Source organism: Linepithema humile, chromosome 1 (assembly GCF_040581485.1).
Source record: "Linepithema humile isolate Giens D197 chromosome 1, Lhum_UNIL_v1.0, whole genome shotgun sequence".
Taxonomy (NCBI): Eukaryota; Metazoa; Arthropoda; class Insecta; order Hymenoptera; family Formicidae; genus Linepithema; species Linepithema humile.
In genome coordinates this window covers 24521481-24543416 of record NC_090128.1, presented here as the reverse complement: position 1 = coordinate 24543416, position 21936 = coordinate 24521481, and the positions used below count along the sequence as shown (strand labels likewise).

The 21936-nt window shown below is 36.8% G+C and overlaps 2 protein-coding genes across 7 annotated transcripts in view; one reads left to right on the top strand and one right to left on the bottom strand.

Moving 5' to 3' along the window:
* LOC105669909 (mediator of RNA polymerase II transcription subunit 12-like) overlaps positions 1-21936 on the bottom strand; it is a 108179-nt gene that overhangs the window by 42363 nt on the left and 43880 nt on the right. Inside the window, exons 1-3 of one of the 3 annotated variants that reach the window (XM_067347100.1) lie at positions 11998-12739; positions 5453-5497; positions 5182-5209 (exon numbers count right to left, since the gene is read on the bottom strand). In XM_067347100.1, coding sequence (XP_067203201.1) covers positions 5182-5209; positions 5453-5494 — 70 coding nt within the window. In that variant the 5' untranslated portion in view covers positions 5495-5497; positions 11998-12739. Of the gene's footprint in view, positions 1-2518; positions 3317-5181; positions 5210-5452; positions 5498-11997; positions 12740-21936 lie in introns of those variants that run through there. The other 2 variants (XM_012363113.2, XM_067347101.1) reach the window with 2 other exon arrangements.
* The window catches only part of LOC105669918 (neuroglobin-like), a 41124-nt gene continuing 34376 nt past the window's right edge, over positions 15189-21936 (top strand). The window contains exons 1-2 of one of the 4 annotated variants that reach the window (XM_012363137.2): positions 15189-15816; positions 18846-20755. In XM_012363137.2, coding sequence (XP_012218560.1) covers positions 20556-20755 — 200 coding nt within the window. In that variant the 5' untranslated portion in view covers positions 15189-15816; positions 18846-20555. The other 3 variants (XM_012363140.2, XM_067347129.1, XM_067347128.1) reach the window with 3 other exon arrangements.

Below are 21936 nucleotides of genomic sequence, written 5' to 3'. Positions count from 1 at the left end.
GTTCCGCTACGATCTGACGCCTCGAATCAATGACGCGTAACGTATTAGCAAATGTTAATAAAGTGTTCGCCGTTGTATAGAGATACCATCACATTTCTAAGGGCCATAAATCATTATTTTTAGGTGATTCCACGGAAAGAAAAATTTTTGCAGGCCACTTTTTTCACGTAAACTATTTGATTGAGAATTATTATTATAGCAGCGAATAAGCTCGTTCTGATTTGTTCAAGATTTGTTCTCGTTTGTCCTATAAATCAAACATGCTAATAAGGAAGCTCTTATTAATAAGTAAAAATAATATTCTGTGTGAAAGGAGGTCAAGAAAATGGACGATAGACAAATGTAAATGTACAACAAAGTGTAACGAGTAAGATGCAAAAGATTCCAGTGGAACGGAGAAACGATCTGGGAACAGGTGAATGAGCGCGAGAGAACTCGGCTATTGACGCGCAATTATGTGCACGACCTGCGTGAGTTTGCGCTACGTTTAAACGTAGAGTTTCGTGCCAGATCAGTTCTCGGAGCCGCTCGCAAGGCTATTCAGACAGATTTCATCCATATGCACGAATCTGCATTTTTCTGTAACAAAGAATCCGTCGCGGCCAATTTCTTACGAGAAGCTCATCAACGTTAAAATGCTAAATCAAAGATATTACGCGCAACTAACTGTAAGCACGGAATTAATTTATCGTAATTAAGCGAAGATCACGCGATTGAACATTGTATATAAAATGATACACCAATATCTATGAATATTGTAAAATATCCGTACATGCATCTCAGAAAGCTACGGAAATGGATTTCCCATTATTATATATTTATAATATGCTTTTCTTGTTAAATACTCGCTGAGCAAAATTAAGATAGCAATATAATTTAATTAAAACTCGTTTTACTTTTTTATTAAATATTAAACCAGTTGTTTGCTTCAGATCTTATATATTTCAAATGCTATTAATTTTATATCACGCAATGATCGGAAAACGGACAGTTTTATGATGGCGATCGTATTTCCTTGTCGCGTTACGTGGCAGAAGCCGCGATCGAAATAATATCATTGGCACAAGTGACGGAGAGAAACGGGTTCTCCCGCAGGCAAATATTAATACATCCATAAATCCGAATGCGTCGTCAGAACGGGATTTATAAGTGGTCAATCGAATCGCGGCCAGTACGATGCCATTTGGAATTCGTGCCACTAGATTACGAATAATCGCCGCAGGAAAGTCAAAAATATACTGCTAGCAACCATGACAAACGCGATAAATATCGCGGTATATTTTTTTTCGCGATATGTAGTTTGCGAGAGAACAATAACAAAAGTCTTAGCCGACGTAATTGTTTTTTTGGTTTAACAATCTGAAAAATTTAACAACTTAGCGATTCTAGTGAATTGAATTAGAGATGATTACATTAATTTTTTAAATTTTACTCAAAATAATTATAATTACATATATTTCTGTTCGCAAACAACCTGTATTTTCCCCAACTTTATTATTAATTTTATTATTAACGTAATATATTTAAACAATTTATTTAACTACTACACTCCATTTATCTCTCATATTAATTTTTCATCGATAAACATATATTTCTTCTGATAATACAACACACGCGATTTATATGCATTATAATGAATTTTTATTATTATATTTACTTTTTAAAATATTGCTTTAATTTCAAATAAAATGTGGGAAATAAAAAGAAAGAATTATGAAGAAGTATGAGAGAATTGAAATAAAACAGATTGTTGTATTATCTGAGTGGCTTGAGAAATCTAAGTCTGATTTGTGACGTGAGCGGAAAAAGACTTTAAGTCTGTATTGTTTAGAGATGTACATCCTTTTTCGGATTATGTCATAGCTAATTTCCTATGCAAATCTGATGATAAAAGATTCATTTTAGCCAGTTTTCCCAGGATACCAACTGTCCTTCACCTTCTCATCGTTTGTAAAAAGTTTAGAATTCATGTAAGAAGATTGAATTGTGTTAGAAGATATTAAATAGCATAACAGAGTCAACCTTAATAATAATAATATAACGAGAATTTCGACCAACTTCGAATCAATTTTTTTTTAAATAGGTGCAGTTGTTCTCGATAAAAAATATTAAGGCTTTTTACGCAAAGCCTAAGCTTCTTATATTCGATTAACCAACAGCACACTCATTATTCATTCCAGAATTTTAATAAGAGATTGAATTACTAATTATTTTGAATATTAATTGAATAATAATCTAATCTTGAATATCAGAAAACACACACACACGCACACACACACACACACACACGCACACACACACACGCAATGATTTTTCTCAAAGTATACTAAAAATTCATTATTATAATTAATTAATTAAATTCTAAAATGATATGATTTAAGATCTTTCTTAATATTGCATATATGTGACTCACGTACCAGAATACATAAATGTAAACCGCACTTTCCTGAAGGAGATTCTACAAAAAGCCATCGACTCACAATGGTAATTCCGGAGCGACTGCAATTTCGCGTCTTACCTCTCGGTCGTCCTTGAACGCAAGTATGGATAGGCAAGCAGGATTTTCCAGTAGCCGATGAAGAGGCGCCTCCTCCTTCTCCTTTTGCCCCTCTGTCTCTTCTTCGAAACGAGCACGCTTCACATGTAAAAAAAATCCGGCTTTCCAAGGGGCAAAGAGTCACTTCGAGAGAGCCCTTCGACACACGCGCGAAATACCTGTTGTCTTAACGAGCGCAGCACTTTTATTAGCACGTTCGCGACACTCGCGCGAACTTGCGCGCGCAAAAATTCACCGACGAGGAAATCCTTTCGGCACGCGATCCCGACAAGTTAGTATTTTCTCACTCTTCTTTTGCACATTTTTCTCCGGATTTTTGCGCGAGTTCGCCAAACGTTTTGCTACCGTGCTCGCAGAGAAGTTCTTTTCAGAATCAGTTTTGCCGATGATTCACGAGCGAAACCACGCGAATAATCCTCAAAGAACCCGCGAAGAACCACGATTGAAAGCGAAGACCGTCAAAGTCGTCACCGGCGGAAGAATGTTACCACAGAATTTTCTCAGGACGACGCTCGTGAGAATCGGAGAAGAGGACACGCATCGCGCTCGCGGACCGACGCGGCACTTAGCCCGAAGGTGCCTCAGGTGAGACGCCAGGTGGGTGTCGGGAGAGAAGGCGCAGCAGGCCTTCTCCTCTCCTTGTCCCAACCGGCCCCACCGCACCCGGCGAGCAAGGTTTATGGCGGACGAGCGGAATCCAAGTGTTCTCTTCCACATCCTGGAGAAGGGTGGAGGCGCCTCTGCTGGCCCCAATCATCTTCACGGGGCCCAGGCCCCGTCGAAGTTCTCTACTTTACCGGTGATATCGAAGTAGAGAATTTAAAAAATAAATTTACTTGCTAATTTTATCATGTATATTTTTTATGCCAAACTTAATTTTAAAAAGTAGAGCATTCTCTATATTTTTCTAATTTTATCAGAGAGATATGAGAATGAGTTAATCCTTAATTATCTGAAGCTATTTATAGAGACAGCTTATAACGAAGTACTAAATACGGCTGCTAGTTTCTATTATAAATATAATGATCGGAAATTTAAATTAACCCGCGAGATATTCGTTAAAGTTTCTGGTGAGACGATTTCAATAGGAGCATGTGTATAATAATTTTTGCTGCTTTGTATGCAGATGTAATTACTGAGAAAATCAGTATACCGACTGTTCAGCTAGCACGTATTGTTTATTGTTAATCTGCCGGGTTATGAGCAATTCTGAATACCTCACTATGCATTAAAATAATAATTATAAGTATGAAAGAATGGCTATAGGGGCTCGACCGCGTAACGAACAACGAATTGAGAACACGGAACGGTTTGGTACTTCCAGACGCGATTGCGTGACGTTGATTGTTAATTTATCTGCGCATAAGTCGACTGCTGTAATTAATCGTCTCGCATCGCGAGAATAATACAGACGTTGCATCACGTATGAATATTTCACATTCGATATTAGCGCTAATGACGCGATGTCGATACGAATTCTGGATACACAATTAATCCAATACTAATCAGCCCGTATTATATCACAATCGCGGATATTTCGCGAAGAGTTAATTGGCTTTGTTCTAGATGATAAGCGTGAACCATGTTATATGTAGATAATCACCGCCAAATATTCCTTTCATAGATGCGGTTTTGTTGAAAACGAAAAAAAAATAGCTTTTCTCGATAATCACAACTCTTCGAGTTAAATCGATCAATGTAAGAGTCAGCTCGTGCCTTTCTCGCAATTACTGATGCAAGTAGAATTATAATTCGGCAATAATTAGTTTTCAGATTTTGTTCCACCTAAAAGTTACCGCCACGGTTTATGGCGAGAGCAAGAAGGAATCTCGATTCTCCTGCACGCATCGGAGAGGCTTCTTGCCTTGAGAGTTCGATGATCTTTACGCGCTGTGAATCCCGTTTCCGAGATCTCTGCCTTATCGATCACTATATCAAAGTTTCCCCGATCCACGCTCTAATGAAAGATCTAATAGCAAATTATGTAGAGCAAGCGCGCTCTCCGGCATGAAGTGGCGAGCACGAGTTACGAGCGCGGCGCAAGTTAATTACACTCGAATACTAATAATATCGCGATTCATTCACTAAAGACGTTGTTTTAATTCATTTTTGAAGTTCTCAAGTGCTTTTAGCGACTTAAATATTTAATTATAATATAAATTAAAATGTGCACGTCAAAACTACAACTTGACTTTACAGTTCGATGATATTCGCGAGCAAACCCAATAAAACTTCCTTTCAAGTTTCCTGACTTATCGGTGTTCTGTCATAATAATTAGATGAATCTCTCATTCTTTTTCTAAAAATATTGTAAATCTCTTTTTTCAAAAATTTTTTAAGTATTATTTAAAAAAATCGGATTTAAATTTCTCAAAAAAATGTATATTTATAAAATACTTCTAAAGAAATCTTGAAAAGTCTGCACAAAAGCATAACGCGGTGAATGGAGTTTGCAATTTTTCTATATAACTTATACATACGTGAATACGCAACAAATAAAAGTTGCGTTTATCCTCCCTCTTTTGGTTTGCAAGTAACGCAACTTTCAAAGAGAAAATCAACACACAATTTGCCTTCCTTTTCGTTTAAGATGAAAATAGTTTAGAGGATAAAAGCATACTTACTTCCAGTCGGATAGTCAAGCCGGCGTTTCTGTAACAGGATAAAATACACGTAAGTTGAGTGAAAGTATTCGAAAATTTTATTTCATGATAAACTTCATTGCATAACGTTCGAAAAATTGCACTTAGCGCTATAAACAAAAACGCGATAAACAATCATAATCAAAGAATAATTAGGAAAAAAGGTTTAACTGTACATCTTTTCTCATCAGCATATTGAATAAGTTTAAATTGATTTATAAAATAATTTATTTGTACAAATGTATGTACTCACCTCGTAATCACACGCTGGCAGGTTCACGTTCTTCGTCTGCATCTTCTGCAAAAAGACAAAACGAACGTTCGAGTCTTTTATATAAAAGTAAATTTAATAAATGACTAAAATATTTTGTTTTATTTTATTAGCTTTCAATTCTTCCCGCTAATAAAAAATGCATGTCTACAGGAGATTGCAAATTTTAAACAATAAAAAAAGGAATTATTCCATAGCTATTAACTACCTTACAGGTCGGCGTTGCCAAAAACCTGCGTTTTCCTGCGCGCGCATGTATATAACATATACGATCAATCGCAGCCGTAAAAATGAAAAGTAATGTAACCCGCTGTGAAATACGCAAAAAGCAACAAACGACAGTGGTTTCAACGGCGGTGGCCGCATAACAGAGGCTGGTTGCCGCACAGTATACTACGCTTTATGAATCGAATCCGCACCCGACGGACTCACGTGTAAACAAGGGCCTTTGGCTCTGTCCGAGAGAAGAACACCCTTCGGTTCCGTGACCCGCAACCATTATGCGGCGGAGCATTTTCTCACGAGATACTCCGCTCTAATTATATGTCTAGCCTCTGCTCCTGAAACCTACGGCTTTATTGCTAAATATGCTCGCGCTACGAACTCGGCCCGGGGAAAAAATCTAATTTCTACTTCGTGCTCCGTACTTAGGAGCCCCAAGTTTCGCGGGACCAATGGTTGCGTTCGCAAAATGCGCGGCCGTTCGGCTGCGGCTCCACTGAATCTTTTTTGACTGCGGTATAATCTCCAGTTAATCTCCGATGGTCCGCGACATCGTAAACGAGGAACGCGCGCCAACACGAGCCGTTTCTCGTTCAAAAAGACACCCGAAAGCATTTACACTCTTTTATCATTTTAACTGCAGTAACACACCCCATTTAAAAGCATTTTACTACCATCGACGAAATATCGTATTTAGATTACGTTCGAAACACTATACCAAGATCAATGGATAACAAGATATAATGAAGGAATAAATACATTATTATTCACTTGTAATTAAGCGTTTTATCACTGCAGCTGCAGCAGAGCGCATTGAGAATATTTAACCATTACAATGAAGTATATTTGGATCAATAAATTTAATAAATGAGCGAACTCTCAAGTAAAACCCGTGTCAAATTAATTAAACAATAATATTCCATCGATCATAAAGCTTGGAGACACACTTTTAAGCGTTTTTAATTCAAGAATTATTGATGCATCCAAATTGTTTCGAGAGAAAAATCAACATCGAGTTAATATTGTAGAAACATAATTCGTGTATTTTAACTCGGCCTGTATATTTGCGTACATAAACAAAAGAAGTATGTATACATTGTGATATTTGTATCTCTATGATCGTAACTCCGGTTTAAAATGAGAATTGTGTTCGTTCGGCGATCGTAGATCAGACAAAAGTCAATTTTGTCGTACATAAAATGCATGATATAAAGTGATAAAAAGCACGAATGTCGGTTCATAAAAGAATCAGAAACGAATGCGTTTGTTTACAGAACACAAACCTGAAACTGGAGTACTACTGTTCGCAATAACGGGTATGTGCGTGTGTATAGTACATCTTCGATGTGTGCATATATATACCAAACCGTTACACGCTCGATAATCAACCGAATTGGTGAAATCGTGCGTTGTATCTGACAGGATATCCTCCATCAGTCGGGAGCGATCGAGATGCTTCTTTTTCGCGGTAAAAAAAAATTCCGGTGCTACATCCGCTCTCTCGCGAGGCTCTCGCCTCAATAATTTCGATCGGCCTTCCCGTCGGCCTCGTCAAACTTAGACCGTTCGGTCGAGAATTTAAATCGAAAATCAGATGTGGAACATCCTCGTTCTTGGCAACTATCGGGAATATTCAATTATCGGTTATTCGATAAAATTACACAATTTATATTTAGTTATATACATTTCGTCAATAATAAGAAGTAAATAAATCAAATTGAGATTTCTTTTAATACATAAATCAGTTGGCTAACATTGGAATTCTTATCAACAAATGAAAAAAAATTGCAAGCGTATCAAAATATGCAGATCCTGACGAATGATAAGACATATTATTGAAGAAAATCTGAACTCGTTTGTTTTCACGCACAGTCGTACTTGCAAAACAACATGTTATATTATATATCATTGAAGTACAATATGTGGCATTTTGAGAAGATAATTCACACTCGAAGAGTCATTTCTCTCTCAGATTTCCCGTGCGTAATTAGTATATAGCGTAATATAGCGCTGTTTGTGGGTGAACAGGGCGACTGGTTAATTTCAAACTCGAATCGCAACTGTCTTCATGTCATACCAATTCACGCTCGACTTTGATATCAAAAGTTTAATAGGTTGCAGGTCACAGGACGAAGCTCGGCCACTCAGAGGCGGATATTTTCTCCGTTAACGTAACTTCGTTAACGATGCACGTTTAATTAATTTATTCGTCGAGCAGTCGATTTCGCGACATATTCTAAATGTTTCTACACGTAAAGTGAGCTTCAACTCATAAATAAACATAATTAACTCATCGCATATATAACTAAAATGAATCGAGAATCGGCCAAAAGAAATTTTAATATTCAATGTTGTTTTTATTATTTTATTATTTATTTACTTGCAATTTTTTTTTCAGTTAAATTTCAGGTTTTTGTTTATTTCTGTTATTTTATTCGCTCACCAGTGTATCTTTATATGCACTATATATAACACATTATGATATAAATTATAACGTTTTGTTTCTTTTATACAGCAAATTTTTGCTAAAAAAAATGTATTATAAATTTTCAAATTAATTGCGATGAAAGAATATGTCCAATAAGTTTTTAATCATTCTATAATTGCGATTGTTCTTAATTACCTGGCGGTTGCAATGGAGAAAGTTTGTTTTTTGCTGAGATTAAATCGCAAGATTATATTACATTAAAAAAAAATAGCTAATTCAATGCTTCTCTTTGCTTTTTATTAATATGAAGGCATTGAAGCGTTGCCCATTCAAATTTCGACCTCTCGAGGCCGCTCCTGTGCCTAGAATTATAATTTTGTTCGGAATGAAGATTCTCAGAAGAATCTCCCTGAGGCATTCCACCGCCGTCAATCCAGGATGTACGATGCGATCTATGATAAGGAAGCGCGGGCTTGAATTTAGTAGAAATGGTTTTTTACGCTGGGCAAAGACCTCATATAAAAACCCTTTCTTACGTCATACGAGCTTCTCCCATGATTCATTTATTGAAGATGACAATTCACAAATTAGAGTTAAACTTTCTTTTTTTCTTTCCTTAAGAAAAGAAATTTCCTTACCTTTAGAAAAATCTAACAGACGGTAAAACTATAATAATTTAATTACAAGACTCAAAAACGTTTTCAATTTACAGAAATCACATAATACATATATTTATCTGTGAAAAGTAAGATTAATCTTTTTGAAACAATATGTAACTTGTCACGTTAATAGGTTTTTTACTGTATAAAAATTGTTTGTGGTGTATTGCAATTTTTGCAATGTTGCATGCGGTCAACCAAAAACCGACGCGTATGTAAAGTAACCAATAAAATAAATATGTTTTGGCAATTATTCATGTTATTTGAAGTGAAACAAATGTTGCAGGAATATTATCAAAATTAACTCTCCATGTTTCAACATTCAATGATTAATGATCTCGATTACATTCTCACATACCTATGTGTGTTACGCCTATAAACACGCGACTATGTGCACAAACCATGCGCTTTAGCACTGCAACGGCGTGCGCGATGCAAAGTCGACTGGTTTCCACTTATTGTTAAAGGATCTCGGTATGGTCAATGCGAAGCACGCACTACGGAGCGTGATACTCGTCGGAAGTAACCGACCCGTTACAATTGTAAATTACTCCTCCCCGCATCGTAACTTTCGTGCTTCGAAGTAAACAACAAGAACAAATAGGACTAAATTGAATATTTGTTGCTCACGGTAGTTCCACCTGTACATGTTTGAGTAGTTAATCGAGTTTGCATAATAAAAATTGCACATTGAAGCATAGTTCAATCGAAAAAACATTTAGCGATGCTTTTTACTGTGAGCTACGGTAGTAAGGCAGTAAAATAAATTAAAGTAATTACTGCAGAAGTAATTAAGCAGTACTACTTTAATAGGATACTTTACAACATGATTATAATTCACTAATTACAGCTTCGCTGTTGCTATCTGGCGCTCATGATTAAGTAGAGCTAAACATTTATAAATTTGTTGCGATAAAATGCAGTTCAAAATTAAAGTTATTAGGAAACTATTAGAAAACTATTATTTTTACGTTTGATTTATCTCTCTCCTTCTCTTGTTATTTCTTGTTTTGAGATGTAATCATATTCTACATAAATTAATAATTTTCAATTTCAGTCTATTTGCCTCTTTATTTGTACAGATTTAATTCAAACAGTTTGATGTTTTAAAAATAAATAAAGACAAGTTAATTAATTAAAATGAATAAACGAACAGAGAAAAATGCACTCCGCTGTTATAAATAAAGTTATCAAACAACTATGATATATTTGAAATTGTAACCTTAATATTTAATTCTCTCAATTTTAAACAGAAATCAAAGGCAATCATTGTTTAATTATTTTTACGTATTGCCAACAAATACGTTTCTGGCTATTATGTCGCAAATTAAGCCCCGAGATTAAAGGATCATATAATGATTGAATTATCGAAAGAATATGGAATGCGCTTATCTTGCATTTCATACACTCATAATATTGTATAATGAACTCAATTTTGAAATTTCGCTCGATCTCTCGTTCACATTTTAACCGCAAAACACTGGTATGCGCCGCTCTTCATTATTGACGCCAATATGAATATACCTTTTTACAAATCCGATCGTCGAGAACGTTCTGATTATCGGCGGATTCGCCGTCGAGCGGTGTAACGCCCGGCTGCTTGCACGCAATAGGTAAGTAGAAATTAGAAACGCTATTGCGTGCAGCAACTAATTATGGCATAATTTTCCGATGCTTCGGCATCAATAAAAAGTTGCCAGCGAAATAAAATGCTTCCGCACAGAATATTATTATTAAATGCATACAATTGCATACTACAAATTGCATAATAAAATATTTCTTGTTTAGGAAAAAGTTTAATATACATGTACCCTTGAATATATCATTTTATACATTGAAGAAACGAATGGTTATAACGAGTGGTGCTAATGGCGGATTAAAAAATTCTACATTTAATAATTCCTACGTTTTAAGTTGCCGCATCTGTCGTGCCAGTCTTCTAGTGATAAACACTTTTAATGCGCTCCTCTTTTACACGCTGCTCGTCTAATAAAAGAGAAACTTTCAGCCATTACCAGGCAGGACCGGAGATCGCGTAATTTTACAACATTTTCAACGAATCGTGGTCTTTCTCATTCTCGAAAAATAGAACTGCTTTCCTACTTTTTAAGATCTTTTACGTTGCCGTAATCACTATAAAACAAGTTAAAGCAATATCATAGAATACCGAAAAGAACACCTTTTAATGAGTGCTCTTTCAGTTTTGAGAAACAATCTTAAAGCAAATAACGATACGATCTGCTTTAAACGCACAGTATACATCAATGAATCATAATTTATTGCGATAAGAACGAAATAATTAATTCGATCCATTTAATTTAGGCGTCTCTTATATTAACCATTTAATAAATTACTATATTGCTATTTTAATTAAAAACTCTCATTTATAATCCATTATGGCGAAAATGGAGCATTTAGATTAATACGTTTGATCCAGTTTGTTTCAATATTGTAGCATTGTTCTAATGTATTTTAATGCAAAATTCTCAACAATTATAATTAATTTTCACTCTTAAAGCTGCGGTAAGAAAAATGCAGTTCACACTCCGCAGCATTCCAAATATGGCTACAATGTGAAAGCAAAGGGATTATGATCCATTTGCCATAAATTCCACTGAAAAATTTATGCGCCACTACTTCAGCGGAATGTCGCGGTCAATTATGAGAGAACAAGCGATTCCACGCTCTTTTACTATCTTCGTAAGACGAGTAGGAAAATGTGAGACGGCGCAGATCCGTAGCGCGGAAAAAGGAGGGCTAGAAGCATTTCGGGGAATGATTTATCTAGACACTCGTCTCCCTCCAGGATGCGCTCCGTTTCCGTCGAGAAGAGTACATTCAAATTTGCGTCAAAACTGATTGCCGTAATACTCGATCTAGATATTTACAACCCGTAAACGGATTACGGCGTATAAATGTCAGATGGATACAAATCCATCATCAACGAGAGATAAATTACTGATAAAACTAAAAGGATTAAAACCGATATAATTTACGTAATTAATACCGTAAAATTGTATCATTGATCTCATGTAATATTAATTTAATGAAAATGAAAATTTCCAATGGAATTTTTTGAAACATGTTACATTAAACGCCAAGAAAAGATATTGTGCGAAATATTGAATATTTTCATGGATAAATATTATTGTAAATTTTTATAATTAAAATACAGGTGCATTTAGAAAGGAAACGTTTAATATAAACAATAAGCTTACCAACACTGCAGCAAATCTCCACAACTATACAACATTCAGAGAACGCACATACAATGGCGATGATTACAATGTAGAATATAGCTTGTCCATTCTCCACAGAGAAATATATAACTTGTTTAAAATCGTCCATATAATCAAACTTTAAATCAGCAGAACGTAACAAATCTGCATCGTTCAATTATACTATATTATGCTAACAAAATTAATGAATTATAAATATGTAAAACAAGTTGCGAAATTATGCAAGTTGTTACAAAGAAACAGCTGCGATCAATATGCACTTTCAAATCGTAACCTACTTTAAGACTTGTTTTAGAAACGTCATAAACTCTCGAAACGTTTCTTCCTTTTATGATGGAACGGATTTGTCGAAAAGACTATCGAGACACGTCGGTTCAAACGCGCGCTTCATGACAAACTGACTTTAGGAAGAAGCGTGTGGGGGCAACGGAATCTTGCGGCTTTCGGGCGGGTTAACACGAGTCCTGATTGGAAGTCTGCCTCACGTATAAGTTCCTTCCCTTCTTTGTTTGACCCTTCTAGCTCGGGATTTAATTCAAGAGCTCGACAGTGATCCCCGGCAAATACTACGGAAGCTAAAAATTTCAAAGATAACACGCACGAGATATTTTTTATTAATTTATCTTGTCGCATCTACACAGAGAAAATTTTATATCAAAAATTACTATGTACGACAGTAGTCGCGGATCGTGAAGGAATTATAAAAATTTTTACTATGTTTTTCACATGTGAAACATAGTAAAAATTTTCGGTTCGCGACTTCATGGTCCGCGATTAATGCCGTACATAGTAATTTTTGATATAAAATTTTCTCCGTGTACAATATTTGTATACGTACGTGTAAAAAATAATCGTGCAAACCTTATTTATTAAATTCAATAGAAATTACTACATGAAATATCCAACAATGTGAGATAGATACAAAAAATTATATAAAACGATATGAAATGAAATGAAAGAAGCGCTTCTGTTTCTCTCTATCAAATAATGACATATAAAAAATAGCGTTTTTTAAAATAGCCTGAAGCTTCTTGCGATAAAAAGCTGTGAAATATCTCCCTCATATATAAATTTAATTCTGATAAGCTACAAATAAAGCGAAATATTATTCATATTTGAAATTATTTTGTATATCTGCAAAGTTTCATTCAAATTGATGAATTTAGACCGACAAGGCCGACAAGGCCGATCTTATAAACGATTTCGACAGACTTCAAATTTCGAACAACTTTCCGGGTCAACTTATAATTCGAGCTTCATTTGCAGTATCCGGCGGTGATTCCTAACTCTTTTTAATTAGCAATTTGCAGGCGAACGAAAATTTCTATTGACGATGAATACTCGGGAATATATGTCAGAAGAAAATCCATTCTTCTCTGGGCTCTCGTGATCCCCGAGCGCTTTCCGAAAGGTCAAGCTGCTTCGTTGTTTCGTGGACTATACTGCAATTTTGTTCGAGTTTTCTAGGTAAGTTTTCTTATAATAGACTTTCTTTTAATAAGCTTTCTTTGAAAACTAATTTGGAAGTTAACAAATTTTTCTAAATTTTGAATGAAAATAATAAATCAATAATTCTTATTTTTTACGAAAGAGAATAATACTATTGTCTTGGAAGAAAGGAAACTTGAAATATTGATATGTTGCGAAACAAATAGGAACACAGCTTATTCAAATTGTACTATTTCTGGAGACTGTGCAGTGTTAAAGATAAAATTATTAGCTGCAGAATTATATTGGCAATATTATCTTGCAAAACAATCGCTTATAAACTAGTCTAGTATGTTGATCCAGAAAAGTCTGCGATTATGGGAAATCTGTTAGAAACTTGTGCAACTTCCATGACAACGCTGTCACGTGTAAAGCAAGTTCATAAAGTGCGGATAATTCAGAACTAGTCCGATCAAAATGTAACAGTTACATTAATGCATTTAATGCTTGCAAACCATTTTCTAACATGACACATTTACGGAAATTTCTCGCGAGTATCTGCGCGCTCACGATAGTACCGTCACGCAAACTGATCAATATTTGTATGTATGTAGATGAGATAAATATTACATACTGGCGCATTGGAGTCTGGGAGTTCAGCGGAAACTTATAGGATCTCGTGAAAATACACGAGTATCAGGAGCAAGACTATAACCAGCTTAAAGAGAACCAGGAACAATAAAATTGTTGAATTGAGTGCCGAGAGTGCTTAGAAGCAGCAGCGTTTATTCACGCTCGAGCTCCCGTAGCGTTCACCGTCGTATATTATGTCTCAAAAAGAGATTAATTCTCTCACCATTCTAAACATTACGGTTGGAGTATACTACGTCATATTTTTTAAATAATCGTCATAAATATTTATTTGAAGATTATGTTTCGTATAGAATTATACTTTTCGTGGAAAATTTTATAATAATTATAATTGTATGTAAATTCAAATTTGCACAATTTATATTTAATAAGTTTGGAGCATGAAATTGTAAACATATTAAAATGATTTCTACGGTTATCTTGTTGTTATTCCGTAAATAAGGATACGAGTTTAAATTATATAGCGCACAGATGCTCAACTCACAATTTGTAATATTTGAGTGACTTACAGCCACAGGGGTACATTTGTATGCAAACTAATAAAACTTAAACTTCAACCCAGGGCTGTCAGAAGTCTCCGGAGAATTATTTTGTTCGGAAACATGATCATATTTTAAATTTATATTTTGAAGATGATATTTCCTTTGGCACTCCCTGTCTTGATTATAATATTACTTTGGTTCTTTTAAAAATACATTGCTCCGAGCATTAAATGATCATATCTTTGGACATGTTTACAAATGGAATCAAACATTAGTTGTTAAAAAGAAAAACTAAAATATTTAATCTACTGGCGAACAACATTTTACAACGACACTTTCAAGACTTCAAATAGCTATTGAAATCACATTTGAAAAATTGATCCGTTTTTTGTTTCGAGCTATCCGATAATTTTAAATTTTAAAAGACGGAAAAGTGGAGTTGGGCCACTAAAAATGATCAAAATCTTCTTTTGTTGTCTCGATACTGCGCTGACGGAAAAATGGAAAGTAGCCGATTAATTGTCCGCCAGAGAAAAAAGGAGACCGCTCGAGAGAGGAGAGGAGACAATGGGAGAAGAGCGCGGGATGCAAACGCGCTTGCGCGGCATCCTCAGGATCGCTTGTTGTGGACGCCTCAGTCTCGGCTCGCCTGGGCTGTAGGCAACACGGCCGACGCCGAAGCATCGCGCCAAGTATTCGGCCTGGGAGCCCCGGGAGACGTTCTAAAGATAGAAAAGCGCGCGCCGGCGGTGCGCTTTGCGCCGCGCGATCATAACGAAACGCGTGAAGGCACATTCCCGCGTGTCTCCGCACGACGACGCGCCGGCTCGGGCTTTTTCCGAGCGACGCGACGCGGGCAGATCGAACACGGTGATCGAGGACGCGCGGCGTTAGGACAGCGACGGAAGAAGACTTTTCCACCTCGACAGTGGATTTCGGAAGTCGCGTGAACGCGGAACGTAGGCGAGACGCGCGAATCGATCCGAGGCACGACGACACGCGAGTGGAACGAAACCGACGACGAGCAGGACCACTCGATCCGCCGCTTGATGCATGCGTGGTGATTCGTGGAAAATGTCAAGTTCGCGATGAAATTAGACGATTTGGTGTGGCAAACTTGTCTCTCGTCTCGCGATTTTACCGAGCACGCTTAATCCGGCTTCTCCTTCGGCAACCGCTTCGCAAATTGTTCCACGATCCGATCAACGATCCTCAATAGAACGGATGTCGTGCATAGGTAATTTTGACCCACAGCAGAAATTGATAGAGACGCGAGTTCAGTGATGTATCGCGACAACGTGCTGATGCATCACGTCGCTGAGACGCGCGCATCGGTGTCGAGACGCGTGACGAGAATTTCGCAGCTCGCGGGCGAAGTGGATTTCATCCCGGAAGCTGTTTATCTTCCGTAGCGGCGCGTTTGTTTGTTCTTCTTTTGATTCGAATATAGATATGTTCAAGGCTGGCGAGAGATCGACCGCTGTTTTTCACATTGGCCTCAAATACGATGCACCATTCGCGAAATTTTCGCATACGGCCCTTGTTCTAAAATGTATCACGAGTAATTTAACTTTGAACAAATACGTACACTTGGTGTCGATAACAGTCACAATATATTGAAGGACAATGATTGCGGCCTGTTTCTGTGAATTGTGTAAATTGATTTAGAAACATACGCATATAAAGTGACTATTGTATTAATATCTGGTGTTGATATGACCAGCGCGAAAAGATAATAATACGTATAATATGTATCGCACTTTTCCTACATTTCTTTTTCAATTTAACTAACCAGGGATATATATTTTTTTTTGAAGAAATACATTAATATGTTGATAATTTTTAATCTACAAACAATTTAAAACTTTCGCGAAATTATTTATGGGAATATATTTATATTACGTAGAAAGTGAAAAGAAAAACTTATTCTTCATTTAATTCCAACTGAAGTTCTCTTTTAATAAAAATTTAATTTAAAAATCAGTTAAAACGATATTAAAATATTAAAAAGTTACCTCAATAATTTTTTTCTGTGAATTCATACATTGAGAGGTCAAAAACCTATTTCAAAGTGCCGCTTTAAATTCACGCATATTCCTTAAATTGAAATGTTTAGTTTAGTATACTTAACTTTGATTGATAACAATTCAAGATAAGTAAATGGTGTGAATTCATAAAATAGAGATTTTCAAGTTTTTTATAAGGTGCGTGAAAAGAAAACGGTCTGTAATATGTTGTAAAATACAATAACAGGCAGCAAAACATTGTTACGCGTGATTAAGTCAATTTCGAACTTGCAATAATTCAATTTGTCCAACGCTATAATTCCCCCAGTTTTCATTTACTTGATGATGCATCGATTCTACAGTGCGGCGATAACACTCTTGGCTTATCGTGCCAACATGTCGATCTCTTTATTGCGTTTTTCGCAAGGCAACAGTGACATAACATTTTAATTAATAACATACATCAGTTAAAAATATTCTGAAGTTACTTGAGCACTACACAAATGAAAAAATCCATATTCTCACTTATCGCTAAATATAGACATTTGATCCTTATCTTATATTGACGATAGAGTGGACGCGGTCTTCATATTACCCCTTGAGCTACCATAGAATCCCGATAACTTAGGCTATCAAAATTAGGTCAAACTTGACGCCGGCTTGTAAAAGATATTTTTACGTAGAATATAAACATGCATATTTTTAGAAAATATAATATCTCTATTAAAGCAGAGAGTTTAAATAAAAAAAAATGCAAATATATACGTACACGATAATAAAAATAAATGGAATTAAAATAAATTAATTCTCTTTCCATCTCGCACTGAAGATGTTAAGCAAATATAATATAATTTGAGATCAAACGCTTTACACATTCAAAACTAAATGCAGTGAGATTATGGACCAAAGATATCTTCTTCGCCGGTCCGCAAAATCATAGAAACCATTTACGTTATTAATATTTTCACAGTCAACCCAAATTTCCCACGAAATCTAGATATTAAACGCGAGTATATTATGTGATATTAGACATCTTTTAGAAGGCATGCGGCTGTAATGGTCGACCGTTAAATGTCGGTATTACTGGCAGCATATTGTATCCCCGATGGACTTTCGCTTTAGCAAAGACGCGCTTACACTTTTTGCATCGGAAACTTCAAAAGCCATCTAAGTTATCCGCGTTATACCCAGTGCGCTTCTTAGGTACTTCCGCGCAACTTTGCCGGCGATGCTTATCAACGTCGAGATACCGTCCAACGTTTCCTGGAGACGGACAACTCGAACGTAAAGTTAGCGATATACAACCTCGGTGGGACAACACACAGGAGAGTCCTCCCATTCCGGTTACGCCCTTATGCCTTATAACGCTTCCATCTACTTATCGTCGCTCTCGCTTATCACATCTCTCCTATCATTTGCTTCGCGCGTTTCTTGACGTGCTTTTCAAATTCGACATCGAGCGGAGAGCAATGACGTGGATGAGTTTGGTTACCACCCGCTAGATCCCTCGAAACTCCTCCATCAATGTCGTCGGAATTCCGCCTCGCCGCTCTCGATTCTTTCGTTTCTTCCGCTCGACAGCATTTCAACGTCCAACTCCGAGAGATTTGTCGACTAAGATTTCTCCTTCGCTCCCTCTTTGCTCCGAACTGATTCGGTTTGATACCACCATTACGCTAATTGAAGCGCCACATCGTTCGACGTTGTTGTAGAACTAACGGCGAAACTTCGGAATTTTTGCGACTCTTGAACTGATGTCAGATAATAAGAAAGCGACCGTTTGCCGCGCGAGAAAGTACGATTGGAAAATGACAAGATCTGTGATATTATTTTGCGATAAAGTTCGTGTAATTATTTTTCCAATTTATATTAATGTTTTAGGAATTTATCATAATTATATCAAAATTTTGCTTCAACGTCCAATAATTAATCATTTTAAATTCCAAGTATTGAGGTCGACGATATTGATGCATCATCAAGTCGCAAATCCGCAAAGCTCGAATCGCGAATAAATTTCCCCTCAATTCCGGTTGGAAGACCATCTTCACATTTAGCACGTTCGTTCGACGAATGACAGTCCGATAGCTTCATTTGCCACTTTATGTGTCGAGTGTGTCGATCACATCCTAGATCATTTTATGCGTCTTCGATTTCCTCTCGATCTGTCGTTTGCTGTCGCGCTAATATTCGTCGCAAATGAAATCGATCAACTTTTTCGTCCGATAAATATGAAAAATACATCGCGGTAGTATGCTTACAGTTAATGTTAATGGAGAAACCCGATGAAGATGCTTAAGCAGGCGTGATATATTTGCCAATACGGACTGAGTGTGAACCAAATGCAGCCAATTATTTGTATTGGAAGCTTCGAATAATTCGATGGACAATAGACAACAAAAAAAATGACAGACACGTGAGAATCGTCGTACTGAAATTTGCGAGGGGTTAACAAGATTCTAACGAGATTCTGAAGAGGAAAAGTGAGCACGCTATCGTCAAACAATGAAAGAACATAATTTGCACATTTCATGAATACACACAAGTCTTGTTAAGGGAGAAATAGAAAAAAGAAAAAAGAAAGCGAGCTGACAGGCAGCGAAGTGCGGCTGAATGAAATGTGAGATGGAAACCTGATAAACACGCAACAAAAAGCGAAGGAAATTTAACAGTAGGAAACAGATAGGGTTGATACTAGTGGACCGAGAAAACGAAACTAGCTTGTATGTTGAAAACAAAGCCAACAAAAGAGAGGAAAGGAAGAGCCATAGATAAAGAAAATTGGATGAAATTGCTGTGGGAAGGCAATTACAGGTATCCTCGGAGAAATAAGAAGAACACGAACTGATATACAGAGCACTAGTGATAAAAGTGGAGAAAATCGATGGTGAGAGTATTTAGAAGCAGGAACGGAAACGTGCAGAAATCTCGGTGCGAAAAAGGAAAGTAAGAAAGAAAAAGGAAGATTCGGCAGAGGTTGATGCCGAGAGAGTAGAACGGATAGTGAAAATCTAGATAGATGAACTCGCGCGGCGGGAAACTTCGCGTGAAGAACAAAAAGAACAGAGAAGACACGCGAAGCTTAAGTGAAGGGTAACCGCAAGAAGAAAGAAATTTGGATGGCGGATGAGCGCCAGGCGGGAGATAGACTAATGTGCATTTTAGAGCCATCGCGCGCCCTTAATTATAACAAAGGATAAATGCACGCGCGCATGCTGAGAATATACCGGCCACATAATAAAATCCGTGCGAAGAGGGAAAACTTCCATGAAGTTTACTTTGCTTATCTTCGCGTTGTCAGCGATGGCTCGCCATCGTTCATGGGTGACCAGTTTCGAAGCAGCCGGCTTGCTCTGAAGCGCACGTGCTTCCGTCGGGATTGTGTTGCATGCTAAAGAGATACACGGAGGTGAATCCTCCTCGCGGTCGGATCGGCCACGAAGTGTTTGCGTAAACGATAAGCCTTCGATCATTCGCTCGTAGTGATCGTATCATAACGGTTTAATAAAAAAAAAAAAAAAAAGAAACCGCAACGGACACGCCGAGGACACGCAGATCGCTCGAATTCGACCACGTGCACTGTGTTCAGGAATAAATACTTGAAAAAAAAAGTAAGATTTTCGCAAAAAAAACTTAAGGAATTAAGATGACGCATTGTTGATGCGAAGCGTCTTTTTACTGCCGATCCGCGATTTGAAAAGAAACTATCGTTTTTCGTGTCATCGATCCAGCACCTTGCGATATACATATATGCATCGTAGTGTAGTGCGTTCTCTCGTTCCCGCCGATGCGCCGTGAATTTCGACAGAAGTGGCAGGAAGCGGAAGCGACACCGGAATCAAACGCGAAGTGCCGCCGCGCGATCTGCAGGTTTCGGAGCGCGAGGTGGTGATCATCCCCCGTTGTGGGTCACTCGGCTAGTGTCTTCCGCGACGCGGGGGGTTCGCGCCCTGGGGGACTCGGACGCCGCAACATGGGTTGCGAATTGAGCAAACTAGCCACTAGTAAATCGCGCAATCAAGCCGGAAACGATGGCTCGTCGCCGCCGCCGCCGCCGCCGGCCGCCACGGATCCTCGACTTCCGCTCACGGCCAGGCAAAAGTTTACGGTTATAGCTAGCTGGAAGGCGGTCTCCAGAGCACTGGAGCCCACAGGCATATACATGTTCATAAGGTAAGCCGTTGTTAACATTGTAAGCTTTTACGACTCGTCGGAGTGAACTCGCTACAGAGTCGAGCGATCGCGCGACTCTGACTCCTTCGATGATTGTATGTTCGCACGCAACAAACGAAAACGTGATATACGACTAATTTTTGCTCGCTACATTAGTTTTACAAAGGAAATAGATATGTGAATTTTTTTCTTATATATCCCTCACATTGACATTTTATTCATATTGATATAAATCACGTAATAGAGAGTTAATTGTAAATTTATGATTCAGTCTTTATATTGGTAAAACGTTAAAAACGACTTTATTCCGATACAATTTCTTAGCACCAAGGGTAAGGTCTATAATTATTGGAATATTTTTATACTTTTCACTCTTGTTTCACACATTATCGATCCTATTGCGTAGTCTTTACTTTAGCTAGAAAACTTTCCACGATGGGTATGAAATGTGATAGTAATCGTATTACAGATTAAAAGTCTCTGGTCCTAGCAATTTTTTGAACCGATTAAGATAACTGTTCTGATAAATGATATCTTAATGTAACTGAATGTATTGGATGAATGTATATAAAATATTATATCAATTTAAATTACTTTTTTACTTTATGTCATAAAATTAATGACAAGTCAAAAGGCAGAAAGGCAGAAATTGTTTATACACGGAGAAAATTTTATATCAAAAATTACTATGTATAGCATGAAGCCGCGGACTGAAAATTTTTACTAATATTTCACATATGAAAAACATAGTAAACATTTTTATAATTCCTTCATAGTCCGCAGCTACTGCCATACATAGTAATTTTTTATATAAAATTTTTTTCGTGTAGAGAAAAACCATTATTATTTCTTTTTAACAAACACCTTTTGAAACATTTTCTAATTTTAAAGCTACAAGATGATTTTTAATATATCGTATATATAAAAATTTTACTTATAGATTCTTTGATTATTTTTTAACCAATTTTTTAAATAAAAATTTGATTAAATTTTACATCTTTAAAATTTCTCAATATTTTAGCAACTGAAAGAAATTTAGTGAGATATTATTTGACGATCCAAAATCAAATAAGGATATCACAATAAAGAAAGTGCTTTTCGGGCTTGCGAGATAATCTTTATACGCATTCCAAGCATTGCCATCTGAAATTCGTGTGCTACGGAAACTTACACGAATGCCG